Here is a 20480-nt window from a genome sequence, read left to right as displayed (position 1 = left end):
AGGTAAATGACGCACACACAGCCAGTCGTCCATGTGATGTAAAAGAAAACATGATTAACCAGACTAGGCCGCCTTTTTCCATTGCTACATTGTCCAGTTCTGATGCTCACGTGCCCATTGTAGGCTCTTTCAGTGGTGGACAGGTGTAAACATGGATACTTCGACTGATCTGCTGCTACACAGCCATATATGCAGCAAGCAACGATGCACTGTTTGTTCTGACACCTTTCTATCATACCCAGAATTAACGTGTTTGTAACATAATAGTTGTACATCCAATGTACCACTTTAGGTAGGTACTAAAAACTCCATACCTGCCACACACACCCCAAGACCATCATTTGGGAAATGCTCTGACCCAACCGTCTAGCCATCACAATTTGACCCTTGCCAAAGTCGCTCAGATCCCCATTTTTCCTACTTCTAACTCATCAAATTCAAGAACTAACTGTTCATTTGCTGCCTAATATATCCCTCACCTTGACAGGTTCTATTTTAATGAGATAATCAACATTATTCACTTCATCTGTCAGTGGTTTTAATGTTATGGCTGATCAGTGTACATACAGGTTGAGTATCCCATATCCAAATATTCCGAAATACGGAATATTCCGAAATACGGACTTTTTTGAGTGAGAGTGAGAGAGTGAAACCTTTGTTTTCTGATGGCTCAATGTACACAAACTTTGTTTAATACACAAACTTATTAAAAATATTGTATTAAATGACCTTCAGGCTGTGTGTATAAGGTGTATATGAAACATAAATGAATTGTGTGAATGTACACACACTTTGTTTAATGCACAACGTTATAAAAAATATTGGCTAAAATTACCTTCAGGCTGTGTGTATAAGGTGTATATGAAACGTAAATGCATTCTGTGCTTAGATTCAGGCCCCATCGCCATGATATCTCATTATGGTATGCAATTATTCCAAAATACGGAAAAATCCCATATCCAAAATACCCCTGGTCCTGAGCATTTTGGATAAGGGAGACTCAACCTGTATTACAACATACTGGGGTAAATTTACTAAAGGCTCTAAAAATGAAAAGTGGTGATGTTGCCTGTAGTAACCGTTCAGATTGTCTCTATCATTTTCTGGGATGCAATAGAGAAATGATAGACAGAATCACCACTTTTAATTTTTAGAACAATTAGTAAATTTACACCTATGGATCTACTTGGGATTTCTAATTTATTCCGACTAATGGGCACACAGTCCAGTACTCAGTAATGTGCCAAAAAAAACTATTGAAATGATTGAATCCAATAATTTGTCAAACTGAAAATGTGTGATTGTATTAGTATTCACTCCGTGTTATAATAACCATATTAGATTTCTCCTGAAGTAACCAACTTACTGCACAAGTCGCATAAACAGCAGTTTATTGAAAACCACCTCAGTGCAGTTATGGTGTGCCAAATGATTGTAGCAGAAACATACTGGTCACTGTGAGATCCCCAGGTAGTTAGCACATTTCCAAGCCAAGACAAAAGAACATTCCAAGCAGATCAGGGACAAGACCATAGAGCAGTAGCAATCAGTAGAATGCTATAAGAATATAACCAAGGTATTGTGCACACCCTGAAGCACAGTTAATTCCATAAAAAAAATTGAGAAAATAATGGGACAACGGCAAATCTGCCTAAAACAGGTCATCCCCCAAAATTGAGGATCTGGGTTAAAAAAAGCGGTAGTAAGGTGGCCTACAAGAGACCAGTGACAGCTCTAAAGGAGTAACATTAGAGATGGGAGTAACTGTGCACGGAACAACAATAGCTTCATAAATCTGGGTTGTAATGAAGAAAAACGCCCTTATTGAAACCATCTCACAACAAAGCCAGGTTACAGATTGCCCAAAGACATGTGGGAAACACATATACTCTTGTACGAGACCAAGCTTGAACTCTTCAGCCAGAACAGTAAGAGCTATGCCTGGAGCACACCTAACACTGCACAACCATCCCTACAATAAGGCATGGTGGTGGCAGCATAATGTTATGGGGACACTTTTTTGCGGTCTGGACTTAAGTACAGGGAAATCCTTAAGGAAATCCTGCTGCAGTATATTTATTTTCTAACATGACAATGGCCCAAAGCAGACAGTAAAAGTCAAACTGGAGTAGCTTAACAACAAACACATAATGTCCTGAAGTATAGATTGTAAGCTTGTGAGCAGGGTCTTCCTACATCTATGACTGTCTGTTAATACCCAGTTTTGTTCTATCACTGTTGTTTTCAATTGTAAAGTGCAACGCCATTTGCTGCGCTATAGTAGAAACTGTTAATAAATAAAAATAAATAAATAAATAAGTGACCTTGTCAAAAGCAGAAATCTCATTTCAATTAAGCTTCTGTAGCAACATTTAAAAATTGCTGTAAACCAATGATCAACATCCAACCTTATGTAGCTTGAGCAAGTTAGCCAAGAAAAATGCCAATGTATGTGAGTAAGGGAACCTATCCTGACATGAACCAAAATTTGTTGTCAAAAATGATACGCAGGTCCAAAGATAGAAACATTGCTCTCCTTCTTTAGTTGTTAGTCAAGTGGAAAAATCTACAAACACTTGTGGACACATGAAAACTGGTGCACATGAAAACTGTGGTGTTGGCCACACAGCAAACAATCAGGTTCTAGCTGTCAATCTATCTCTCTCTCTGCACATGTTATATCTGCCCCACCTGCAGTGCACAAGGTTTTGCCTATTAGAGAACATTTTTTGTTTTGCAATCAACCTTGAATTAGGCCCCTAATCCGCTATTGAAAGTTGCACCATCAGCCATTAGAGCAACCCTATGGTTGCTCAGAATGTCCAATGGTAGATACCCGCTGCAGTACCTGACAAAGTCATGCCTCAACACACCCACCGATGAAAGCTACTCCCTTAGAATAGACCGTGGCCTGTGATTTCCCTATTCCCAGGGATAATTTCCAAACTTGGGGAACATGGAATTATACAGTGAATCTGGATGAAGATAACTTTAATGGCTTTTGTATTTTGACTAAGTGTGGGACCTGTATAGCTGAAATTTTTTTCTGAGATAAAGATGAAAAACTATTGGCAGTTTGGTATTAGAATATATTTGTACATTTTCTGAAAACACCACAATACTGTAAACACAAATGAAAAGTATTATTTTGAAATATGGAACAATATTTGCCTATTTTCTTCCATCCGCCAGATAAAAAGAGCCACACTTTCGGGTAACAATCTCTGTACTCCATTCAGCTTTTAATTTGATTTCAGCTATATTACGTTATCTCCAGACTGGAAGCTGCTTTTGAATAGTCTTCAGGTGACATGACAAAAATGAATAAACTTAGCTAAATGTTTTATCAGTACTTGGTCCCGATTGTAATTGCTAATTAAGACCATGGATATTCAGATGAATGCACATAATTGCTCATTTAGAGTAAGGAGAAAATCCAATTAAAGAAACCATGTTGAGATGCAAGAAGTTCAAAAATATTTTACTTTTACCCATGCAAGGAAACTATTGGCTACTTCTGCATATACCGTAGAATAGAAATACTGGCAAGCTTTTTCTTTACATTAGCATGTAGTGTTGAGCTAGAACATGTGCCCCTCCCAACTCTAAATTTGCTCACCCATTTAAAACTCGCCCCACTGCAGTGCAATGTCATTTTCCTTTCATGCAAAACTACATGTTCTACATTGCATTCTAGCTGTGAATTATAAATTCAAAAATATAAAATGGCTACTATTCTATAAAAGAGAAAATCAAAACTGTGTCTAGAAAAAAAAGAAGTTTTACCTGTCCTCCATTTTCTACTGAAAACATTCGCTGTGATCCCCCACAGAGCTTTGTGTACCAGAGGAACCACAGAGTAGAAACATGCTGTGTTTCAGAGGTGACGTTCACATTCACATATAGCTGAGCGAACCTTTTAACTGTTCTGTTCAAAAATAAATATGTAATTATGTAAAATTCACATTAAGGGGTATACAGATGTGTCCTCTTACATCTTTGCTCCGTGCGCTACACGTTGCGTTACACATAACGCGTGAGTGCCACATAGCTCAGTAGCACAGAGTGTCTTTTTTGTTTTGTTTTTTTACTGCGGAAATGCATCTTAGACACATAGGGTAGAATTCAGTAGTTTGAAAAGTCGGTTGAGTGTATGTTTTTTCCTATTAGATAGGACTGACTTTTCAAACAATTGAATACCTCCCATAGTAATGTAATAGGGCGCACAAGTAGCTTCTACTGATTAAAATTATATGCAGCATGTCTATATTCTGTGTGTGACTGAGACTGTATTTGCATACAAAATGCTATGCTACAGTATTTTCATCATTAATCAGCAGAAGCTGCCCATGCGTCCTATTGCCTTATATTATGTCCTACAACAATGTAGACAATGGACTCCTGTTGTCTTTAAAAGTACTTTCCAACTGCAAAACTAAATTAACTGATGCCCATATTTTAACGGTTCCGGTATGAATGGCCGACCATGTTATTGTCGACAGTCATTAGGTCGACAACTATTGGTCGACATTGACATGGTCGACATGGACACATGGTCGACACATGAAAATGGTCGACACATGAAAGGTCGACGTATGAAAAGGTCGACATGAGTTTTTCAACTTTTTTTGGTGTCGTTTTTTGCGTAAAGTGACTGGGAACCCCAATTAGTACACCGCGTCCCCTCGCATGGCTCGCTTCGCTCGCCATGCTTCGGGCATGGTGCCTTCGCTCCGCTACCTCTTCGCTCGGCACACTTTACCGTTCCAATCGTAGTCCATGTGGATCGTAAAGTATGGAAAAGTTCCCCAAAAGAAAAAAAAGTAAAAAAACTCATGTCGACCTTTTCATGTGTCGACCTTTCATGTGTCGGCCATTTTCATGTGTCGACCATGTCAATGTCGACCAATAGTGGTCGACCTAATGACTGTCGACCATAACATGGTCGACCATGTGAACGGATACCTATTTTAACATATTGCACATTATTTAGTTCAGCCCAGCTTACTTAAAATAAACATGATAAAATGGAGAGGGTGACAATTTGTCCAATGGCCAAAAGAAATGAACATAAAGGGCCTGATACTGAGTTGGACGCTAATGCTGCATTCAGACTGCAAATGCCGGATCCTACCCGGTAAGACAAACGTGTACTTACCGGGTGGGATCCGGCATTTGCACTCCGCTGCTGGCTTTCCGACCCGGCAATATACCGGGTCGGTTGCCATAACAACGGAGCGCGCAGCAGCAGCAGGGGCGGGGGTGGAGGCGGCGTCGGGAGATGAGCTCATCTCCAGCGCCGCCTCTCCCTATCTTGTGAATGGGAACCGTGTCGCATCGACACGGCTCCCATTCACACCGCACCTGACCCGGTAATCAACCCGGGTAAAACCCTTCTTTTTTACCGGGTTGATTTACCGGGTCAGGCGACCCGCTAAATCGGCCAGTGTGCTTTCACATCGCACACTGACCCGGTTCGACACGGCAATATGCCGTGTCGGTACCGGGTTATTTGTGCGATGTGAAAGGGGTATAAGTAGGATTTAAGACAGCGAAAGTGAGATTTACTACCTTATGCTAATGCAAGTCCCCATCTGCCTGCAGATGTGCCCTCATATATCTTGCCTCAATACACCACGCAGCAGGAGATCCTGGCTTGAGTAAGCTGACAGGTCCCGTGCAACTCTGTTAGTGTTGGGTGTCTTTTTTTGCTGAAAATGCATTTTATTCACATTGCTATGCAAATAAGACACACAAGCAGACTCTGCTGATTAAAATATGTGGCATGCCTATATCCTTAGTGCGACCTCGTCTGTATCTGCATACGAAATGCTACATTACAGTTTGTAAGTTGGCGGTCTTATCTTTATTTGAATACTTTGGTGATGTTTAATATCCATATACTTAACAATACCTCATATAACATAATCCTACTATAACAGTATATCAAACTGACGTAAACAAAAAAGTTTACTTTGTCCAACAAACTTTGTCTATAAACTCCTTCATTGTCATTTTGTCCCATTCGTTTGCATGAGGAGCTTTCCACGGGGCATCAACCGGAATCTGAAAACCAAATAGATGATTTAAAATTATTATTGAGCTAAAGAATTTTGTGTCTCCACACAGTAAATAACAATGCTTCATGGTAGCTGCCATGAGACTTTTCAAAAATACTTTTGTTAAAATGAAAACAAAGATATGCTTTTAAAACTAAGTAAAAAATATTTTTGTGTATTTAGTCAAGAAAAAAATGCATTATTTTATATATACAAATAAGCTACAGGCTGTGCATCCACGGAACAACAGCCTTACTTTGTGGTGAAGTCTGGAGTCTCCATATCGTATCCAACTTGTAATACACATTTGCTAATTGTTTGCCAATAAAGTAATAAACATAGTTTTTCTGTGAAAATGTGCAGCTGTATTACATTTGCTTGTACACTAAAGGTCATAAAATCATGTAAACTGGTTAATGTGCGGAGGACCTCATTCGGTAAGAGTAACAGATTCTGCTTTTTGCTAGGGGAAGCCCACTGCAAGGCAAGGCATGCTACCGGCCACCCACCAACTGCAACCACGCTCTAATTGCGATCACACCGCAATTAGTGCACACTCACGGAAAGTAGAGAGCTAGGGAAGTCCCACTGCTATATTTCGTTCGGAATGGCTGCGTGTGACATCACTCAGCCACCCCGAAAACGCAGACCTGTCCCTGTTTTCCCCATGGCGTCCTTGCAACGGTTCATGAATTAGGCAGAGATGTTCAACAGTTAATACGACCTAACCACATTAACTGCGCACACATGCGCAGGACGGGACCTGCGCGAGCGCACTGCTGCCACCGCCAGGGATGCAATCTGAATAATCCCAAGAGTTCCATGTACCATTAGGATGCATAAAATATATTGGGATCACTTTTAATCAAACGGACATTCATTTTAACTATGCACATAAAGACATACATCCAGGTGTACTCACTACCAATATACTGTATCTCTCTATTCTAATCGGCAATCCCCTGAGATGGTCATATACAATGGGACCCCCACTCCCTGCCAATGGCTCACACTGCCGCAGCTGAGCCAGGACAAAGTAAGAGAGGAAAGCAGCGCTGGGACGGGTAAGTATTACAGCGAGGTGGGAGCAGGGCTGTAGTGACACGGCACATGCCAGGTCCATAATACTCGTAGCATGAACACAAGTAGCAGAGGATGGCAGTAGCAGCAGGACAGAACAAACAGTATATACACTATTGCCCTTGTGATGCAGCTTATTACAAAACAATAAAACAATTTCAAGCAAAACAAAGCTTTATTAATTACACTTTAGTATTCTGGAAGTAATTTTACCCTTCAACATAAATTATTTTAATCAAATAATTAAAAAAAATGTCCTCTCTGTTTGTAGAAGTGCATCCGACATTATAGACAAAGGAGAAAAAGAGACTGACACAAAGTGTAACACTGGTAAGTTACTCAGAGGTATTTGATACATGAGGATTACCAGTATGCAGCATGAAATTCTGCCCATGTTTATACTGCACTAATGAGCCATGCCACTTAATAAGACTTGATAAGTAGCAGACACATTTAGGCAGTAATGTAAGTAATAACATAACAGATAATATTGTATTTTAGGATCTTTTCACATGGCATTCCTGCATACTAAAATATATAGGACTAATCTATAATTTTTTGTAGATTTTAAAAATATTACAAGGATCATGTAATTATAGGGATATTTCAATTGCTTTTAACCCATCTTATTCTTATCCAGATTTCCACCCTTAAAATCAAGTTTAAATACAGCAATTATACTCATTTTCCGTACAATTTGTTCCTCTACTGCTGCTCCGCTCTGTATTTCCCTTCATTGCTCTCTGGAATTCTCTACCTCTCCCTATCAGACTCTCCACCTCTCTTAATACCCACATCTTCATCAAACCCAGCCATCTCTGATCCTTACTCTCTTGGTCCACGCTCACTATCTATCCCATCTGTGTCATCCTTGTCTGTCTGACCCTCCGCTTTAGAACGTAAGCTCTTACGAGCATGACCATCTGTCCTCATGTGCCTTTCCTTCTCTTACTTAGACTATCTTCTATTCCATATTCCCTACAATGGCACCTAGCATGCATTTCGGCCACCCTGATGCTTATTTCAGTATTGTGTCCGTTGATGTAGAAATGTTAATATACCATGTACTTGTCCTACATTGTCTTGTTCTGTAAGTTGCTGTTTTTCTTGTTTTGCTCATTTGTTTATGTTCTTTGTTAGTTGCTGCGGTACCCTTGTAGCACCATAAATGATAACTAATAAGAATAATAATGTATTTTACTGTATACAGCAATACTTCTGACGCCAAGGGCCTGGATCAGAGATGTACACTAATGCCACCACAGCTGTGAAAGGGTACGCAGTGACTGTGCGGAAATATGCAAATGCCGCAGCCGCCTGGTTTTGTATTGAGATGCCCAATGGTGGCATTGGGCCTAATTCAGCCCTGATTGCAGCAGCAAATTTGTAAGCTAATGGGCAAAACCATGTGCACTGCAGGGCGAGTAGATATAACATGTGCAGAGAGAGTTAAATTTGGGTGGGGTGTGTTGAAACTGAAATCTAAATTGCAGTGCAAAAATAAAGCAGCCAGTATTTACCCTGCACAGAAACAAAATAACCCACCCACATCTAACTCTCTCTGCACATGTTATATCTGCCCCCCTGCAGTGCACATGGTTTTGCCCATTAGCTAACAAATTTGCTGCTACGATCAAATCTGAATTATCCCCTTTGTGAGTCCCAGAGGCTGCATAAAAATATGCAGTGTTGGTTGTAGATCAGTCGATTATCGAACTTGTGAGTAGCCCTAAGGTCACGCAGCTTGGCCGCAGTAAGTAAGAGGCTGGAGCCATTGCAGCTGCTGCGGCGGGTAACCAGTCGCAGGCTAAGACGTTCCCTAAAAACAGTCAATAAACAAACTGCGTTTTTGTCACCATTCCCTGTAACCACCCCCAAATGGTCCCATACTGTCAATACGTTTCCTCTTATGTGTTCTAGCAGCAGTTATGCATTATTATTGGCCACTGTAGATGTTTCTGCACCCAATTTACACATATATTGCATTTCTATTCCAGTAAGCAGTTTACTCTGATTAGTGTCCTAATTATTATTATTATTATTATTATTATTATTATTATTATTATTATTATTGTTATTATTATTTATTTACCAGTTTAATTGCCTCAAATTCAACAAACTGTATGTTATAATATTTTTCATAGTTTTGGTCAATGAACATTGCTCTCAGTATTTAGAAGTGATATTAGCAGTATACTTATGTTTAATAAATGCCCTTTTCCCAGACTTTTGTTTAGAGTGGCAGTATACAGTGTCTTCTTTCATTATTAGGTACAGAGTCAGCACATTATGATCGCAGTGTTTATTCAGAATTTGTCATGTTTTTAGCTACAGCCAATTGCGCTGGTGATGGTACACACTTTGAAAACACGCCTCCGAAGGAATCAGGCAATGCACCTGTGCGTCAGTTAATGTGAGAACAATATTGCGACCCCAAACGGAGCTGTGTGAGCGTGGATAAGCACTGGGTGAAAGTTGTTAAATAAGGTACGTCATTTATGTGATGTGCTATTGTCCTGATGAAAGAGAAGTTATGGTTCTCTGAAATGTTGACCTACACGGCCCATCTCATCTTTAAAACTTGTGTGTGTGTATATATATATATATATAAGGCAAAAAAGGAGATTGACTCACTGATTGACTCATCACGCTCTCCTAGTGTTGTTTACACAGGGGTGAGCTGCTGGGATATAGTATAACTTACTGGGTATCCCCGTGATATAGTCCTTGAGCACAGGATAATGGATTTTGCACGTTAGCACATAGTATGGATCCATTCCTTCCTTTACCTGCTGTAACCCTGTATGTCCGTGATGTGTTTTTACGTTTTGAATATTTTTGTTTACACTAGAGTGAGTTGTGGTTGCTTAGCTACTATCGTAGCGGCTGGGCGCACAGGATGTGCGCGTTACACAGATGTGACGTCAGAGTGATGGCGGCAGCGCGCAGGGAGAGGTAAGCGATGTTATAAATGTGCACTATTATTATGTTGTTGTGAGATCTTGACGAAGGTATTAAAGATACCGAAACGTTGATCAGACGTGAGGCCGTTGTGTCCATTTGTTTCATGAGTCGTTACAAGCCTTATGAGTGCCGCTTCTGCTATACAATAAATAAATATATATATATATATATATATATATAATACTCACTGAGTGACTCATCATGAAATCTCTTAAACCACTAGGCCTACAATCTTCAAAATTGGCAGGTAGCTTCTCCTTAGGTCCCAGGTGCTTACTAGGAACCAGGTTTACAAAGGTCACTGCCCATACATGGAAATCGCCAAAAATGGATGTGTGTATGTACTTACTCCGCAACACAGCACTTGGGCTGCCGGCCAGGAAGCCCCGAGATGGCTAATGTAACGGATAGAGTGGGTGATATAGCGGAGGATAATGTCTGGATGCTGAATCAATGTAGAAGGTGACAGTGCTGTGCAGTGCAGTGCAGTGGGTGTACAGTGTCACTGACACCGCACAGCACTCTCACCTTTTACATTGATTCAGTGAGTCAGTTCTGCCAGCCAGTCACTATTGTTAGCGCTACAGGGAAGTAGACCCACTAAATAAACAACAGCTCCCAGCAGCACTTCGCGCCTAAGCATTCCGACGCTAAGGCCTGCTGGGAGCTGTAGTTTATTGAGTGCATCTTCTTCCCTGTAATGCTATCAATCCATCCTGGAATGATTTAATAATGAGATCCTATATCATTTAGTGGAGCCTTTTCTGAGAGTGCACAATAAGGAAAAACACAGCTGCTTTTAATACAAATAAACTGTAAAAAATAAGTGTTACAGTTATTGTGCTCTGTTGTTACACTGCACAAAAAATGGATATAAAGGTATAATATTTCTAGAAAATGTACCTCTTCTCCCCAATCATCTATCGTCCGCCATAGATTGTTAAAATCCAAAATCACCAACGGGTTCCATGACAGAGGGAATGCTCCATAAAATGCGTTGGTTTTTCCCTTGGAAAAAAGATTGAGAAGAAGAGACATGATGATAATTAAAATAATTTATTATAGAACTGGACCACGTTATATTTTTTAAAATAGATTAAAGCATGTACAAATCAGCACACTAGACAAGCTAAACAGAGTAACACACTGATGTTTGTATGGTATGGCATACTATGTTGTACTTCTGCAGTGTTCAGGAAACTTTTTCTAATGTCCCCAAATGCACATTTGGGAAAGGTGTAAGCGACATAGAGAAATGTGTTTACGCTCATTTGCATGAAAGTCAATACATGTGCCTGCTGTTATTGCTGAACAGAGAAGAATCTACCTATCAATCACCTCAGAGCAGAAGAGGAATATTCCCCAAGCTACCTTCCATGGGAAGTCTGAGTGCAGATGATATAATGGAACACTAGAGTGTGGGTACAGAAATTATTCATATTACAAACACTTCTATGTAATTCTTGTGTTCCAGGGGATGGTTAATATGATAAAGTTGCTGTTAATCACACACTTGGCATAAAAGTGCTAATGGAGCTGACACCAGTCAAATAACAAATAGCGCATTCAAGAATATCCTTACTTAGATTGGAGAGAGATAAAGCACCAACCAATTATCTCCTGTCAGCCTGTAAACTGACAATTAGAAGCTGATTGGTTGGTACTTAATCTCTCTCTTCAAGTTTTAGTACATAGACTCCAAGGACTGTATACTATTATCAATTATGTAGCACTTTTAATTTAACAAGAAGGTGGGCAGGGCTTGGACTGCACACCCTAATTTTAAACATCATAAGCAGTGCTATCATGCTGAGGCTTCTAGTACATACAGGAAAAAGAAAATGCAGGTGTACACTCTAAGCACTAAGGTGCCTATTCATCCAGTGATAAAACTTGTTGTGAATAATAAAACTTGTTGAGTTTGATAAGTTGTGCTGCACCCAATCAATTCCCAAATGTTATGTGTTAAGCTCCTGTCAAGTGTTTAAGAAATGACAGTTGGGAGCTGATTAGCTGGAGTACCATTTATCATACTCAACAAGTTTTATCATTCACAACGAGTTTTATCACTAGTTGCAAGTGCTACATGAGTCCCTTTGAATACTGATAGTCAAACTAATTTTGATAAAATCATACAATTAACATGGAGTATAAGTGAAGTTCTTAGCACAAATTTTGTCAAAATTGTGGGCTTATCACCCCATCCAGGAAAACTTAATCAGATGGGTCCCTAACATCCCTAATAGTAACACATTATATAAATTTATCCAGGTCTTACTATTAAATAGTGCCCATTCTAATTTGTAGTCATTAATGCAGGAAACTGTACTTAATTAAAAACACCTAAGCGTAGATGGGAGGGGTGCTATTACCAAACTGAAGGAGCCTCACATTCAAGTGTACAAGATATACACAAATATAGAGAAAAAAGGAGGGGACTTGGATTTTAATAGTAAACATAATTAAGAGGTGCTACCATGCTGAGGCTTCTAATACAATACAGGAAAAAGAAAAATGCAGGTGCACACTCTAAGCCCTAGAAATACTCTTACAATTAACATGGAATATAAGTGAAGTTATTAGAATGGGCACTATTTAAAGATTAAGATCTGGATAAATTTATATGTTTTAGTATTAGGGACTCTTCTGATGAAGTTTACCTGGATTTGGTGGAAGGACCCACAATTTTGGCCAAATTTGTGCTAAGAACTTCACTTATACTCCAGTTTATTTGGAAGAGTTTATCAAAATTATTTTGTATGCTTAGTGCTTAGAGCATGCACCTGCATTTTTTTACTTTTAATTTTAAGCATTTGTATACTTGAAAAAATAATATACATTTGTTATAAGCTTTCATTATACCTTTACCTATCCCTTATAATAACATTTACACTTTACTTTTGAGATTAGTCAATTCTATCTTGTGCACCAGTATATTATCTTATTGGGAAGGGAGGGAATAAGGTCCATCATGCCTACATATTATGCCACAGGAGTTTTCTTGTACTGACACCTGGTGGAACCTCCTTCCACTAAAAAGAATAAGTCATGGGTGGAGGCACCCCCGAAGTTGCCAAACACAAGGTAAAAAAAGCAAACATTTTCACTTTGTGATCCTGGTCATCTAACAACCCCAAATAATACAGGTGAGCAAGTTTTACATCTTCTGTACATTTATTTTAACAGATAGATAGATAGATAGATAGATAGATAGATGGGGGTCATTCCGAGTTGAACGCTAGCTGACGTTGTTCGCAGCGCAGCGTTCAGGCTAAAAATCAGCATTTCTGTGCATGCGTATGCACCACAATGTGCGCGCACAATATACAAGTACAAAGTCCTTTGTGGTTTTGCACAGGTTCTAGCGAAGCTTTCAGTCGCACGGCACAATGCAGGAAGATTTACATGAAGTGGGCGTTTCTGGGTAGCAACCAACCGTTTTTAGGGAGTGCTTAGAAACTCGCAGGCGTGTCGGGGAAAACGCATGTGTGGCTGGGCAAACGCTGGGTGGGTGTGTGACGTCAAAAGCCATCCCTCCATCGTTAGAATCAACGCACACGAAGAGTAACTACTGGGCTGGTCTTGTTTTGCACAAAAAGATTTTGCAGGCGCTCTGCTGCACAAGCGTTTGCACTTCTGCAAAGCGAAAATACACTCCCCAGTGGGCGGCGGCAATATGTTTGCACGGCTGCTAAAAACTGCTAGCGAGCATACAACTCGGAATGACCCCCCCTGTTGTCTCTCCTGAATATGTGAAAGTGTTAATTATTGCTGAATACTAAACTCTAACCACTCAAGAGAAAATAGAACAGCCAGGAGGAATCCACAGTCTAGGTGACAAAGCTGACCTACAACAGTGCATACAGTATATCATAGACTACTTTTGCTTGTTGTTTCCATAAAAGCATTGGCTGTATATTGAAGCCATTAATCACTATATCTTGGAAAACATGCAATGAACTATAATACTTCAAATAGCAATCTTTTGTTTCTTATCTTTCTCAGAAAGAACTCTAGAGGAAAGGTTATGAAAGAAAAATAATATGAAAAATGAACTCTTTCAACCTTCCTATAAAATAGATTGCACTTCAATAAAACAAGATGGAAACATCTTTGTACTTTGTTTCTAAATGGAAACCAGAAATTAAAGTAGCAACCCCCCCCTCCCCCACAACCCCCCCCCCCCCCCAAGCTATCTCATGATGAACGTTTTTCACACACAATGAAAAAAAAAAAGAGTATGAGTGAATGGATTGACACACACATTTAAAAGGTACTGTGAGGCGTAATTTTAAATGGGAGTACTATTGTGTGGCCACATCCCTTCCTTGTGAGACCACATACCTTTTTTTTTTACGCATGCTGTCCCTTTGTAATGTATGGGAGGGTGCAAGTGTATAGTTTGCAGGTGGGCGCCAAACACCCTAGTACCGGCCCTGATCACACCACATTTTTCACCACAGAGAGATTGAACGTTACAAATATATGAATGTTCCTGGACAGTGACTGTATGGTAATGGGGGGTAAGGAGGTGGATAAAAAGGTGCACAGAGATGTTGCATCTCATAGAAGTTTTGAAGGCATGTTGCGGTCATGTTGCTGAGATGTTGTACTGCTCACACAGGAAGCCATGCTCAGATGATCTGCACCTGCCATATGGTTGGAGCAAGTTTCAGTGATGCATCTATAGATTCGCCAAGCAGTATTTCAAAGTCTACAGACACTGACAGTGAGCATTTCTGTCCTTGCACATTCAGATGTACACTGAGACCGGTATTTGTAGCATCTGCCTCTGACTCAGAATCAGGCCCAGAGTGTGTACAGTTTTAGATATTAATATGTAGGATAGTGCTGGCACAATAAAATGTGGGAAACAAGAACTGCCAGGAACCTACATTGGAACAAGCTCAGGCAGTGACGGCTAAAACATGCACTACGGGCTGTGCAAACATGACGACAGCACAGTGGAGATAGGAAGGAATAATATACTCAGGAAAAGGATAGGACTGGACATAGCAACAGAAAGGGGGTGTAACTTTGTGGGAAGGGTATGGCCTGGCGGGAAGCCCCCCATTTACATCATTATGAGCAGGGAGTTCCCATTTACATCACTCCAGGGGTGTGCTCAGCACCCCCAAAGATGCTAAGCTGCCCCCATCCCATCGCGGCTCATCTCTACAGCGAGTCCCAATTATTGCCCAGCAATGGGACACCGCTTTAGCTCAGCAACAGGCGCTGCACATGATCATAGTCCTGGCTGTTAAGCAGCCAGGATGTTGTTTGCTAGTATGTATAGCTGTGCAGGTGCACTGACTTTGTTATTAGAAGGTTGGGCTGAATGGGAGCACCTGCTTGGTGCCTGCTTCTGTCATCAGACTTGCAGAGTAGCTCTCACTTTCTGGTAATAGTTCTTGCTGTAAGCCCCTGCTGTGGTATTGCCACCTGATCCTGCTCTTTGTTCTGAAGCCCTGTGCCTCTACCTGGTTGGATGTCCAGACCCTGCTCTTGGGTCTTTCCATGCTAGCTCCCTGTTTCTGTATCTAGCCCTGTACTGGTTCCTCCAGGTAAACCCCTGCATCACCTTAAAATATATCCTGCTAGTGCTAGTGTTGCCTGTGCTTTGCTGGGAAAATGATCCACGCCACTACCTGCATGGGTGACCACGGATCCCCTATAGTATAGGTGACCCCAGTCCTGCCTTGTACATTTATTCCTATTACTATCTGCTCCAGTTACTACCTAGTTAAACAAGCCCATACTATCCCAGTTTTAAGACCTGGCAGCATCCTAAGTACTGGTGAGTGTGTCATACTCTAAGGGAACAAGACCTTGCTAGTGCAACTCTAGAGGTCTTATGTATAGGTCGGGTGTGTCCTAACAGGAATCAAGAATGTTGCTTTTTTTATATACTGGCTCATCATCAATAATGAATAGAGAAGCATAGAAATCTTATTTGATCTTGACAGAGACACTAGTTTTGACAAACATACAGTAAATGAAACACCCTAGGAATTTCCTTGGACAGTGGTGCATCCAGTTATAAAGATACAATATGTAATATATTAATCTTCTACACACAGTAAGAGCCATGGTGGGAATCAAACCTATGACCTCAGTGCTGTGAGTCTGTAATGCTAACCATTACACCATCCGTACTGCTCTGTACCTCCCATATCTGTGATGCTCCCACAACAGAAATCTTAAGGTCTTGTTAGTAAGTTCTGGAATTTCTGAAACTTTATCTTTTTATTTTCTGAAATCATAATCTGGGTGTATTTTTAAACATAATCAATTATACACTGTAAGTATATTTTTTGTAACTGTAAGCTCTGAAGCATTCTTATTCTTGAAATTAAAACGTAATTTCTCGTTCTGCTGCCTATGCCTTGCGAGGTCCACGCTACTGATTTTTAAAGTGTTTTCTGGTAAAGCGGAACCGAACTGCTGCAGTAGGAGGGGCGTCTCCCAGTCTAACGCTTTTTGGTGGCAAATACTGTGCTGAAAGTAACCCATATGTCATTGATGGAGATTCTCAAGTTGACGTACTGTATCTGGAGAATCGGCTGGCCAATCGTGACAGGGAGCTTTCAGATAGAGTTAGGCATCATCAACACCACAACCAGATGAGAGGAGTGCATCGACTTCAGAATCTGGGGGAATGCTGGCCACCAGATAATTAGCATGCTAATTTCCACCACTAGCTAATTATGATATTACGGTGCAATAAAAAACAGAAATCAATCAGCATTTAGCTTCTATCTATCTATCTATCTATCTATCTATCTATCTATCTATCTATCTATCTATCTATCTATCCATCCATCTGTCTATCTTCAGTTAGACAATGAAAGCAAATGTTTCATAGTGTGTTGTATGGGTTAATACAAATTTGAACCTTAATGCAAAATTACCAATAAAACATCAATGTATTAAAATTTATATTTAGCAAAGAATCCACTTGTACAAAGTGGTTTATACAGTCAAAATGTGTTGGTTTGTTTTAAAAAACTGTCCATTATCAGGTTTAAAATGCCAAAGGAAATGAACACTTCCACCATTTGTATTTAAAGCGATTATAAACAAAAACGTTGACTGTATACACAAGGCATGGACTAGCAGATAAGAAAAAAAGTTATTGCTAGAGGATAATTTAACTTTCCAGTCCTGTAGAAAGCACTTGTATTTTTGCATCATAAAATACAACCATTGCTACTGCTTTTCGTTTCTTCAGTCTAATAAAGTCTTAGGTTGAATACAGCTTTCTGTTAGGTAAGGTATTAGCTAGAAAATAAAAAATAATTTGAAAGCAACAGATCTGTAGGCCTAAATATATATGAGGAATATAGTGTATGAATGTAAACTAGATTATTAGATCATTTTAGTTATTTAAATTAATTTGATAAAATTCTTAAATAAATAAAATAAAATACAACTTTATTTACTACTTACTTACCCTGACATGATGGATAGCACGTTGTGTTACATTCACTTTGTATGTTTTGATACCCAATTCTTTTGCCACCCGTAAAATTCGATTTTGTGTTGGTCCAACATATGCCCCACCAACATCCACGTACTGAACTTCTTTGTTCTGTGCAGAAATAGGTATAATTACTATAACATATATGTGTACATCTAAAAAGCACATACGTGTTGAGGAATTCTAACAAATGAACACATGCAACCGTTAACTATGGGCTTGATTTGGTTGACAAACAAATACAATGGTGGGTGTAGGGTTCGCACATTTCAGCTATGCCCATCAGTATCGAAATGTGTTTGGGCATGGCTTAGTGACATCACGGCATGGAAGTCAGGACTAGCTCCCAGGGATTGAAGCCGGGAGGCGGCAAGGCACACATTTGTTATCGCTCAGAGACAGAACGGAAGCTTATAGACCCTGAGGTTGGCGGCTCACTGGTAGGCATAGTAGATACTGTTATCACAGTCTCCGAGTGCCGCTGCTTGTTTGTACAATCGTATATGGATTCGCACCAGAGGACCCCGGAGCAGAGTTACATCATGATGTGAGTGCCGGTCCAAAATTTCATTCTAAATGACCTCTTGATATGAACGAAGCAGTCAAGGTTCCAACAAACAGTAACCTTTAAAATTTTCATCAAATGGGTGCCATTACAGGACTGATTTAATCACTGTCTCACAATTAGGAACATTATGATACCATTGTTAGTCTGTTTAAATGTTAACATATAACCAGTTTACATACCCCATAAAATAGCATACCTCCCAACATGACCCTCTCCAGGAGGGACACAATGCTCTGCTTCTGGACTTTTCTCTTAATGCATGATTGCTATCACCTGTGATTAAATACCTTTCTTATCCAATAACCTGTTCAACACAGGTGTCAGCAATCATACATTAAGAGAAAAGTCCAGAAGCAGAGCATTGTGTCCCTCCTGGAGAGGGTCATGTTGGGAGGTATGAAATAGTATTGTGTTTTAGTTCCTTCAATACATTTATTTTTAGTTCATTCAATACATTTATTAAAATCCAAAAAACAACAACATATAAAAAATACATTAAAAACAAAAAGTAGCTTGTAATACAAAACACAGTGCACAGTTTAATACCCCTTTCACATCTTCAAAATAACCTGGGTTATTGCCGGGTTGACCCGGGTCGAGCTGCGGTGTGAAAGCGCCAAAGAGAAATAACCCGGATCAAGCAAACCGGCATTTCAGCTCGGGATTAAAGCATGGTGAAACCCGGGTTGGACCCGGGTCGATGTGCAGTGGGAGAGTCTGACCCGGGTTATTCAACCCGAGACTCAAAAAAGGCGCTGATTGGATGTTCCTGTGTCTCCCTTGATGATATCAGCCACAGCCCTGGACACACAGGCAGCACAAAGCAGACATCAAGAGAGCAGCATTTTAGAAGCTCAGCAGTGTGAGGGTTAATTGCCATGGCCAATTGGAGTGATGAGGAGGAGAGGGAGCTGTTGAGAATCGGGGGGGGGGGGGGGGAGCTGAGATAAGCAGGTAAATTACAAGCACTGTCAAATATGCCATATTTGGCTGTATGAATGCTGTGAGCAGTCCTCATCCCCTAATTTTGTTTCCTTTTGACACCTCATCTTTGTGAGCCTGAAAAAGTCAATTTTAAATGACATCCATAGTGTTTACATGGGTGACCTGGGTTCAGTGTGAATGGGGCCAACCTGGGAATAACCCGGGTCGTAAATGCAGTGTGATAGGGTCTGACCCAGGTTGGGCCTGGGATTGTGATGTGAAAGCAGTATTAGAGTTGTTGGATCTCAATTGTCACTTTGTTTCTGTGAAGATGGAATGAAACCATTCTTGGTACTGTTGTGAATGGAACTTGAACTACTCAAGGTTTATACAGAGTTTTGAACACTGATCTCGAATACCCAACATGTTTAGTCTTTGCAGACTTCATTCATCAGGGGATAAGCAATATTATGTTAATAGAGTTTCCCATATATAGTATAGTTGTTAACTGATCACTTCCATTACTTTTGTAGATCACTCAATCACTTGACAGTGAAGTATGTATCAACTTCCAACTTTTTATACAGAGTGCTCTAAAACCTTCAAATATCACATTCAATTTTCTACAGCTGTGTAGTATCCATGTGACCTGGTCTGTGTTCCAACAGTAGTTCTGTGTTCCAGCCTAGGAACACCACACATATATATAGTTGGGGTTCTAGCAGTCAGTCGGTCCAGGTGGGACTGCAGTCGGAGACCAGTGTGGGCTTGGAATCCAGATTCTTGCCTGTAGGAGCAGGAAGCACCCAAAACCTCTGAACTACAACTGTGCAGCTGTGGCAGCCAACCAAGCCAGTTCGGAGCCTGTCTTACTCTGCAGGAAGCAGATTGTGAAACTGCGACTCCATGAGATAGACTTTTTGCTTGCAGACTAGTTGTCTATGTAGAGAGGGGCCAAGCAGCCAGATCGTTGCCCTGAATGAAGGTAGGCTGTTGTTTGTTTCAGTTATTATGCTGCCAGTAACGCATTATTTAATTTATTCACCCGGAAAAGCTGTTGATACAAATGAGATGGCACTCATGAGACTTTCTGGTACAGTAGGATTTAATTATTCTACTGCACCAGCAAGTCTTGTGAATGCTGCCTCATTTGTATCCTATGCACGGTTTGAACACCAAAGGAGTGCACTGGCGTGAGTACTTTACAACAGAGTGACAAGTGCCGGGTATACAGTTTGGGTATATATATATATATATATATATATATATATACACACACACACACACACACACACACACACATATACTGAATTCCCTTTTCAGAATTTCAAGTATTTCCGTGCGTATAACTTTATACTTACAACAGGACATGCTCCGCCAAGTGTGTTGCAATCTTTGTTAGGCT

General features: G+C 40.2%; 1 protein-coding gene across 1 annotated transcript in view; it reads right to left on the bottom strand.

Moving 5' to 3' along the window:
* Window positions 1-20480, bottom strand: part of LOC135049248 (amine oxidase [flavin-containing] A-like) — a 261522-nt gene that overhangs the window by 123259 nt on the left and 117783 nt on the right. The window contains exons 3-6 of the mRNA XM_063955623.1: window positions 17557-17694; window positions 11007-11111; window positions 5975-6066; window positions 3787-3928 (exon numbers count right to left, since the gene is read on the bottom strand). Coding sequence (XP_063811693.1) covers window positions 3787-3928; window positions 5975-6066; window positions 11007-11111; window positions 17557-17694 — 477 coding nt within the window. The remainder of the gene's footprint in view (window positions 1-3786; window positions 3929-5974; window positions 6067-11006; window positions 11112-17556; window positions 17695-20480) is intronic.

This window comes from Pseudophryne corroboree, chromosome 2, assembly GCF_028390025.1.
Source record: "Pseudophryne corroboree isolate aPseCor3 chromosome 2, aPseCor3.hap2, whole genome shotgun sequence".
NCBI classification, from domain to species: domain Eukaryota; kingdom Metazoa; phylum Chordata; class Amphibia; order Anura; family Myobatrachidae; genus Pseudophryne; species Pseudophryne corroboree.
This window is presented reverse-complemented; position numbering and strand designations above follow the sequence as displayed.